This window comes from Erpetoichthys calabaricus, chromosome 5 (genome assembly GCF_900747795.2).
Source record: "Erpetoichthys calabaricus chromosome 5, fErpCal1.3, whole genome shotgun sequence".
Taxonomy (NCBI): Eukaryota; Metazoa; Chordata; class Cladistia; order Polypteriformes; family Polypteridae; genus Erpetoichthys; species Erpetoichthys calabaricus.
In genome coordinates, this window is record NC_041398.2 from 114,901,723 (window position 1) to 114,912,482 (window position 10,760).

Below are 10,760 nucleotides of genomic sequence, written 5' to 3' on the forward strand. Positions count from 1 at the left end.
TGGCCGGCCATCTAAACTGAGTGATCGGGGGAGAAGGGCCTTAGTCAGAGAGGTGACCAAGAACTCGATGGTCACTCTGTCAGAGCTCCAGAGGTCCTCTGTGGAGAGAGGAGAACCTTTCAGAAGGACAACCATCTCTGCAGCAATCCACCAATCAGGCCTGTATGGTAGAGTGGCCAGACGGAAGCCACTCCTTAGTAAAAGGCACATGGCAGCCCACCTGGAGTTTGCCAAAAGGCACCTGAAGGACTCTGAGACCATGAGAAAGAAAATTCTCTGGTCTGATGAGACAAAGATTGAACTCTTTGGTGTGAATGCCAGGCGTCACATTTGGAGGAAACCTGGCACCATCCCTACAGTGAAGCATGGTGGTGGCAGCATCATGCTGTGGGGATGTTTTTCAGCAGCAGGAACTGGGAGACTAGTCAGGATAAAGGGAAAGATGACTGCAGCAATGTACAGAGACATCCTGGATGAAAACCTGCTCCAGAGCGCTCTTGACCTCAGACTGGTGCGACGGTTCATCTTTCAGCAGGACAACAACCCTAAGCACACAGCCAAGATATCAAAGGAGTGGCTTCAGGACAACTCTGTGAATGTCCTTGAGTGGCCCAGCCAGAGCCCAGACTTGAATACGATTGAACATCTCTGGAGAGATCTTAAAATGGTTGTGCACCGACGCTTCCCATCCAACCTGATGGCACTTAAGAGGTGCTGCAAAGAGGAACTGGCGAAACTGGCCAAGGATAGGTGTGCCAAGCTTGTGGCATCATATTCAAAAAGACTTGAGGCTGTAATTGCTGCCAAAGGTGCATCGAATACTTATGTAATGTGATTTCTCAGTTTTTTTATTTTTAATAAATTTGCAAAAACCTGAAGTAAACTTTTTCCATGTTGTCATTATGGGGTGTTGTGTGCAGAATTCTGAGGAAAAAAATGAATTTAATCCATTTTGGAATAAGGCTGTAACATAACAAAATGTGGAAAAAGTGATGTGCTGTGAATACTTTCCGGATGCACTGTAATTATGTAATTTACTGACCAAACTGAAAAAAAGACTGCAACCTATATTTCATGCTCAACAAATTAAATCAGAAAAGTAAAAGGTTAAAATACACTCTAGCAAATGTTAGTAACATGAAAAGTATTCAATGGATTATTTAATATCAAGTAAAATATGTTGCTTGATTTTTTTTTCCATAACTGAAAACAAAATTAAAAAGTAAATAAATAAAATAAAATTCTAACATCTTTTGATCTCTGGAACATAACATTTTGCTCACTAAAAACATCAATTATGTCTTTCCTGGAAAGCGGTGTGGATTGCCTCACTTTTGCCAGAGGAAAAACTATTTATAAAGTTCCCTACTTTTCACACCCTTTGATTATTGTCTCATCTGCTGAGGCACACCCTTCCTCCCCTCCCAGCCAGAAACTGCATATCTGTCATCTTCTAACTTACTGTGAAGTTCACAGCTGGCCTCTTTGTATGTCAGTTCTTTTTTGCAGAAATATAAAATACTGATAATAAAGTTAAACATCAGCAAGCAGAAAGACCGCTGAGAAGGTCTACATTTGTAATAAGAAAGTGAGATGCAGAGATTGAGAAACTTTACATTCAAGCCAAATAACTTCTCAGCATATACCAGAAACTCTAATAATGTAATACTTTCTTTTTGACTGTATTTGAACTAGTAAATTATTGCACTTAATGACAAATAGCATATGCTTATAGAAATGTCCTTTATAATTTGTAATAGTAGTTGCTCTGAAAAAAGAAAAGACTACTGTGTCTGCGACTTACTTCTGAGTTTAAACCAGCTGGCATAAACAAGGGGTGGGGAGGGGTCACTTGAGATTTACTAAAACAAGTTTGAACAAGTGTCAGTTCAAATAACCTAATAACTTGAGAAAAAAATAATTTAAAAGACTGATGATTATTTTTGCAGACATACTTTACAGGGTACATGAATGTGTAGGCTTTTCTTATTTATTTATTTATTTTAACTCATTTATTCAAGATTCTGACTCCTTACTTACTTATTTTTTCTTACACATTTAAAAATTACCTGCACATTACAAGGACATTAACAAAGCAGTGGCTAACTTGGCCCCATTTGCATTGTAACTGTATTACTAATGCAGGTGACTGGGTTTGAATCCTATCCTAGTCACTATCTGTGTGAAGTATCACTGTGTCTAACATTTTGTCAGGAAAGACAAATATTCAGACAGATATATCTGAGGCAGCAGAATAAAAATAGAAACATTCCATTATCAGCAAGAATTAACATATTTTTAAAAAGCTGTTTTCTACAAAGCCTGCAGTGACTGGTAATGACTCCAGGAGCAGAGTTAAAACTGGACCATCCATTTGAAAAAATGCATCAGACTGACATTTAAAGATATTATTTGAAATTAAAGGCAAGTCCCTCAACTGTAATATATATCTAAGTTCATTGAACACATTGTGCATTTTAAAGATCAGCATGATTCACTTAAGTCCAATTTTTAATGGCTTAGAGACCCTTTTTTCTTTCAGCCTCGCTGCTGCTTCCATTACAGGTTTTTCTGCCAACTGACAGCATTTAGCTGCTGTACCAAAGGTGTACCACAGCAGCTTGCTTGTTTAGTATTAATATACTTAATGCATTATTGTCTAAAAAAGATACAGCCTAAATTATCAGTGTTAATGCAGATGATACCCAGATCCATGTAAACATACTGTATAAACATTTATTTCTGCTCTTGCTATACCTGCCCTGTTTCCCTACTGTTATACTTTTGTATGTTTTTTTTACACATTCAATAAATCCGCAAAAGGCAACTAAGTGAATTGAATAGTTTTAATGTTTTACTTATAATATAGTTAACCTGCACATACTTCTGTAGGCTTGTTCTTTTGAGTAAGGAGTTACAGTCATTATTATACATTAAAGTTACATGTCTAACCCTGAAACATCACTCACAAGGAAAATCTAATGAATGATTATTGTATGTGATTCTTCTTTACATAGTTGATCTCACTATAGAAAACTGTCTTACTTCTTTGTAATTGGAATGTATGATGTTTTATATTAATGAATTTTTGTCAAGGAATAAGATAGCAACTAAGAATAATTCTTATGAAGGCGCTGTTTTTGCATACATTATCTTCAGGATATCAAATACGTATTGACTAAATCTTGCTCTCTGTGGATCAGCCTATTACACTGTTTATGTCTATATCCATTACATGTTGAATTTATATTAAAAAGGTCATCTGGCAATCTGTATTAAGCACCTGTTGAGGGTCACAATTACTGTTGATTGGTGAAATTCACCAAAATGTTTTTTGTAGCACATATGCTGTGTTTGACCTAGTTGTTTTATAAGGGCAGCATGACATCTGTAGCAGCCATGTTCAGAACTTTCAAGCGTGCTGTACACCTCACATTTTACATTGCTGCTCAATCTACTTCGCACATGCATGATGTCACTATCTCATCGATACTTCAGGTGGATTTGCACCCCACATGCAAAAAAAAAAAAAAAACCTGCAATATTTTCATTTGAGGAGTAGATTAGCTGACCATAATGAGAATATTATGAAAATAGTGTGTAGTTCTGCATAGATTCATTGTATGTTGTGTGTTCACTGCTGGATGAAGTATATTATGTTTCTTGCTATGTAGCACAGATGAAGTAGTGACAGGAACAGCTCCCTGAATATATAACATTCCTTGCACTGCAGGCTCTGCTGGCACTTGAAAGCTTAAACAGAGAAGTGACGGTACTAAGTAGCGCAGTAGTGCAAACCGATCTTTGAATCGCGGCACCCTGAGCCGCTGCCCTCTCACTGGTTGTGTGCAGGATCCATGTAAGGGAATCTGTAGGCTGAATGCATATGCAGTTAGCTACATAGCGCAGAGGCAGTCAAAACAAACCTTTAAGGATTCTACTCCTCTTCCTTCTAGAGTGAGAAAACGCACAAGATCCTGTGAAATAATAATAATGAAGGATTAACTACTATTTACAAGGTATTTCTATCTTCTTGATGGAAGAACAAAGTGTGAATCATCTGCACAGAGAGATCAGATACAAAACACAAATGTGACAACTGTGTACATGCCCCCATGTTGCATGGATAATTGTGTGTGCTGGCCGAAGTGTGACCACAAATTATACATATTTTTACTTATTGATAATTTGTGGCCATCTGTTGTATTTTGTTTGTGGCTATTATTTTGTCTGCGTATTTTGCTGCTTTAGGCACAGTGGCGCAGTGGTTAGCACTGCGGCCTCACAACTCAAGTTACATTTTAGGCCACGATAATTGGTTAAGCATAGTTGGCAGACACTTTCCTAGACCTCTGGGACACGTAAGGACCACTGCATCATCTACTTAAAAGTAGATCATTTCCTCTTATGGTTACTGAGGAAGATGCTTTGACTGTAATATTTAAATAAATTCAAGGTAAACAGCTTCTAGATCTCTAATGCATTTTAAAACTGATGTTTATTTTCTACCTTGTTTATTTTATACATTTGATTCCCTATCCTTTAATATAAATTTTTACATTGCATTCAAATACTAAAGTATTTATAACACTTCTCAAAAAGCATTGTGTTTTATATGAAGTACATCTATATAAATAAAAATGTAAATGTTTGTTTGTTCAAAATCTTACATCTCCGAAAGTTCTTCACCGATTGCTTTGAAATTTTGACACAACGTTGCATTCGAATACGCGCGTGTTTTTATATACCTATATTATATAGATGTCACACCTGTGACAGGTAAAAACATGCTTGTTTTGAAAAACAGCGCCATCTGTTGGATGTAAAAGCAACACACGCTATACTAAATATTTTACGATTCCATTTCAATGTTTCCGATTGCATTGTTAAATTGAATTTTCAAAGATTTCGATTTATTTTCATTTTGATTTAATTATTTCGTGTGACATTGCGTTGGAATTGAGCTGTGTCATTTACCATAGCGTTCGCTTTTGCTATCAAAAACATACAAAGCGCACATAAACGTGTAATACTGTAACTTCGTTAAATCGATCAAACACATTTGTAAGTACATGAATAAAGGCAGAGACATGGCAGTTTTTGGCATGCAACCAGAAAGAAGTGATAGGAATGCGGTCATACATATCGATCAAATCGCACAGTATCAGGCTGGATGAAGCAGCAATGAAGCTGTATGACGAATTCTTTCATTTCCCATACATGAACGAAGTCCAGCTGTTGTTCACTTAGCAGTACATCTAGAAAATGGACAACACGTTTATTTCACAGCTGCACATGTGCAACAAATAGCCCTGAAACCACCGGCTACAACGTTAACTGCTTTCTTCACGTTATGTCAAAATAATGCGTTTGCGAAAACACTGCTGTATTCAGAAGTGCCTACGTATTACACATGGAATGCGAGTAGAAAATCATTTGAACGACGCAAACGAGGAGAGCGAGTCGACCGACAACCTGGCATATTCAAAGAAACTACGATACGCAGACTGTACACCGTGCATATACATTTGTAAGTACATGAATAAAGGCAGCTACATGGCAGTTTTTGGCGTGCAACCAGAAAGAAATGATAGGAATGCGGTCATACATATCGATCAAATCGCACAGTATCAGGCTGGAACATACATAAGCAGCAATGAAGCTGTATGGCGAATTCTTTCATTTCCCATACATGAACGAAGTCCAGCTGTTGTTCACTTAGCAGTACATCTAGAAAATGGACAACATGTTTATTTCACAGCTGCAAATGTGCAACAAATAGCCCTGAATCCACCGGCTACAACGTTAACTGCTTTCTTCACATTATGTCAAAATGATGCGTTTGCACAAAAACACTGCTCTATTCGGAAGTGCCTACGTATTACACATGGAATGCGAGTAGAAAATCATTTGAACGACGCAAACGAGGAGAGCGAGTCGACTGACAACCTGGCATATTCAAAGAAACTATGATACGCAGACTGTACACCGTGCAAGATGAATGCTTCTTTCTTCACATGCTGTTGGTAAATGTGCCGGGTCCAGCGTCTTTCCAGCAATTGACAATTGTCAACGGCGTTACACATGCCACTTTCCGCAGTGCATGTCAAGCTCTGAATTTATTGGAGAACGACCGACACTGTGGTGTATGCATTAATGACGCCTGCAACACGTCACATCCAAATCAAATTCGTGCATTGTTTGCAATCATATTGACCGCCTGCTCACCTTCATCTCCAACACAGTTATGGGAGAAATATAAATCGCACATGACTGAAGATATTTGCCGTCGAATACGCAAGGAAAATTCAAATATGAACATGGATTTCACAGCAGAAATCTACAATGAAGCGTTGATAATGATTGAAGATTTGTGCTTAGAAATCGCAAACAAAGTTTTCAATCAATTGGGAATGCCATCACCTAATCGATCTGCTACTGCTTCGTTCGATGTAGAATTGCGTCGTGAACAAAATTACAACACGGGTGATCTTTTGTTGTATGTGCAATCAAATATTCCTAAGCTAACGCTTGAGCAAAAAGGCATTTACGATCAAATAATGCAAACTGTCAATAACGGGGTTGGAGAAATCTTCTTCTTAGATGTGCCAGGAGGATTATTATAAGGCATTTATAATTTTAGGTTTTGATGCCAAAACACACTAAACCAGAAAAAACAAAGAAGTAGTGTTCATGATTTCAAAAAAGCAAAGAGTTACGGAACCCAGTCATGCACATATAGAATACATTCTCGACTCATGAAAGCATAGAAGTTGACAGTTATTGGACTAATAGATGACAGATAGAACAATTCCATTTCACCAACACTGACAAAAGGGTCAACATTTAACAAACACAAAAATATCTGCTTTCTTACCTTAACCCATTACACAAATATAACCAGGCAATACTGGAAACTTCGGGTAGTATAAAAAATTGACTGAAATACAGTGTTTGTAATGTTAAACTTGTAACAAAAAATTAAGTAATGGTAAACAAGACACACAGAATCACTGTTTAGTTACTTTAGAATTGGAAAAAAATTCAAGTGGCATGTTTTCAGCGATGGGGAAGGAAAACAAGATTGTCTGGAAAAATCCATACTTTATTGTGAGAACGTATAAATGCCAGAGCAACAGCAAATGATTTTGTATATGCAAATACAAAAATAGTATTTATACAGAAGAACATGGCAAAAAAAGAAAATATTGCTAAAAGGAATTAGCGCTTCTAGTATTTAATAATGTAATAGGACTGCATACCTTAAATAATGTTATTTTTCTGTGCAACTTACCCTGCAGTTTCTGGTTTTCTTTCTCCATCCTAAGAAGCAGTATTTGCTGCAAAATTGCCTTCTTCCACAATTCCCGCAGTTCCTGAGGTGTCTTTTTCTTTTCCTCTATCACTGGGCCTAAAGGATTTTCTCCACATTGAGTAGGACTCAATGGAGATCCTGGCACAATTTCTGTGGCATCTATTCGATTTGTGGAGAGAAAAAAAAAAATTCTAAGACAAAAAACAACAGAGTAATATAAACTGCAATTTAAATACAATTAGCCTAATCCACTCTTAGGTCAATGACAGAGTGGTATTTGGGAGACCACCTGTATTTACCACTCAAAGATTAATTAATTACAGTCCACGGTTGCCTGGATCATCTTCTGAAACAAAACAACCTTTGAATCAAGCTCTAAGCTTATTTTCTTCACCATTACCAGAATAATTTCTGGTGTCAGTAATGCCATTACATTATTACACTGCTCTGAGGTCTGAGTGACCTTTGGTACAGCAAAAGTTACAAATGATATCTGCCGAGATGCTTTTTTTGCAAGAAAATTGCTTCTGTGTCAAGGTTGTTGGCTCTCCCATTGCAGTTACCTTCATGGAAAAAGAAAATGTATTTATTTATTTTATGTTAATTTTAAAATGACCAGTAACCCTTACTAATTGGATTACTAATATGATCATACCAGCTGTGTAACGACAGTAACAGTATTATACTTTGTCATTTTTATATACATATTAAACATACAGACATAAAAATACATTTTTACAATTGACTGTTTAATAAAAAATGCAACATTTTATTTCTGCAGGTTCAAATTTTACACTGAGAAACAACAACTAACAGATTCTTTCCCTGTTTATTTAGGTAAAATGAAAATGTCAGTGTTTGTTTCATTTGCAATTTAGTACATCCAGATGAAAGAATTAGACTTTTTGCCAAGACTGTATGTATTGTATTATATTGTAAGCAGATCCCTCAATTTTTTCATAGCTATTAGGTATAATTTTGTCAAAGTGCAATTCTTTAGTTTTCCACAAAGTGATATTGACGTGGCCTGCTTTTGGTAAAATATAGTAGCTGTCAAATGTGTGCCTCCTGTTAGGCAATTAACTAACTGCAAGCTTTTAGGAATGAAGGAAAAATACATACAAAAATGAAAAATAAAAAAAAAATAACAAAATTAAAATTTGTTAATTTCCATTCAGTAGTACATGAACACTTTCTTACTTAATGATTGTTTTCAGGTATGGTAACTGAAATAGGCCAAGCCACTTGTCAATACAATGGGATATACAGTATGTGATTAAACTTAAAAAAAAAAGTTTTTCTTTTAAAGACAAAAGATAAAAAATATATACAAATTATATAATACAGCACCTCTGGATATTTTACTAGTCTAAATGCCTCTTTGGATGGTTGAAAATATGTTGTCAAAATTATAGTTTAAGTTGTTTGCAAAATTTGTTCTTTAACACTAGAATTACCAGAGTCTATGAAAAAACTCGTAGATCCGGCCCACCTTAAAACCGTTCTCAGCTCTCTTTTGTCTTCTAAATGTGCCGATTAACACGAGCAGCAAGCAGCCGGGTATTCCATCCCCCACCGCCGCAGAACGTTCACTAAGTTTTCCCAGCTCATGCCTTGTTTGATTATCTGGGAGCGACTGCACTGCTGGAGTTTTAGAGTGGAAATAATAGATCGCTATTTGGAACACACGCAGTTCATGTGTGTTCCGTTTCTACAGTAATCTGTGTAAACACATTTTTAAAACAGAAACGTTTTTCATATTTTAGTAGTAAATGACAAAATGTAGGCATAAAATATATAATGTATGAAGCCTGAAGTCCAAAGATCAAGTAAACACTTTCACAAGAGGTTCAAGGAAGGTACAACACCTTCCGTGGTGTAGCGGTAAGATTTGTTGACTTGTAATCAAGAGTCCCCGGTTCGATCCCCACTCACTCCTATATTTGCCGTTTTCAGTAGTGAGCTCCTCTTTTTGTTAATATTATACAGTACACACACATTTGGTTTGCGTCTGCATTTATAGGACTTTTTTTTTACTTTTATTCTCTCTAAATCACGACCACGACACATACTACCGCCCCCCCCACCCAGGGATCTGACGCTGTTATTTTTTATTTGAAACAGAATAACTGGAGATGTGAATGGTATTTTGAGACAATGGAACTGGACATTCTCTTATCTGGAGGATATAAAAGCTGACACACAAACGCTGGCGAATCTGCCTTCTTCGTATGTCACCGTCACTTGATTTTTTTTTATTCAGTTTTATTGAGTGTTCCTGCTCATGCTGAATTAGTGTGCACTTTATGGTGTATGATGTCAAAAAAACAAAAAAAAAACACAGACGTAGGTATATATGATATTTGGAATTATTCGTTTTATGATCTGTATAGTACATTTCGGAAAACTTTGTGGCACGGATGCAACATTATTCATATTATTCATATTCATTCGCATAACATCTTGCGGTTTGTAATCAGTGACTGCATGTTTTTTTTCCCGATCTTGCCAGTCCCCACAATTTGCTGTTTCTTTTGTACTCCAGGACATGCAGAGGATAGAATAGTACAGAGCAGTAGGTTCAGTGCTATATGCAATCATCAGATTCAAATGTTAACTGTTCACACACACGCAAGGATAGTCTTTCCTACATTTACAACGAGTGTACCTGTTACAATGTACACGCTTCTTTCTATGCTGTGGTTCCTATTACACACCTGAAAGAAAGAGACAATATATGTGAAAACATCATCACACTAATGCAATATTATTTGAAAACGAACAGCGTCAGATCGGGTGTGGATTTATGTTGCCGGTATTACTGAAAGAAAAATAGATCAACATGTGCGTTGATCCTGCAGCACTGAATAAGCTCACGCGCTGGCTGTTCAAAGGCACTTTTTCTAAGATGAAGCTTATAAATTCTCATCACTATAATGTTTGTACATAACTGCTTTATTTTGTAACTGATGGAAAGATTTTAAGTATCTTATAAGGTTTAAATGAAAGCTCATATTTGTATTATGATTATAGTTGTAATGTCTGTGGAAATTATTTATAGAGTAATATTTCATTATAATAGTTTCCAGTTGTCTTCAAATCAGACAATGCAGTGCAATTAATGATTAAATCATACCTAACAAATTAAATCACTCCTCATTTTTTTGCAATTTACAGACTTTTAAAACTACCCATGGACTTTATAATATCCTACAACTAGCAAAATACCTGCGCTTCGCAGCGGAGAAGTAGTGTGTTAAAGAGGTTATGTAAATATATATATACATAAACATATATACATATATATACATATCTACATATACACATATCTAGATATACATATATATACATATACACATCCATATATACATATATCTATACTAATAAAAGGCAAAGCCCTCACTGACTGACTGACTGACTGACTGACTCATCACTAATTCTCCAA

At 36.2% G+C, this 10,760-nt stretch overlaps 1 protein-coding gene across 1 annotated transcript in view; it reads right to left on the reverse strand.

Moving 5' to 3' along the window:
• Positions 1–10,760, reverse strand: part of tbc1d1 (TBC1 (tre-2/USP6, BUB2, cdc16) domain family, member 1) — a 307,517-nt gene that overhangs the window by 80,555 nt on the left and 216,202 nt on the right. Inside the window, 2 exon segments of the mRNA XM_051928202.1 lie at positions 7,295–7,453; positions 8,903–8,928. Coding sequence (XP_051784162.1) covers positions 7,295–7,453; positions 8,903–8,928 — 185 coding nt within the window.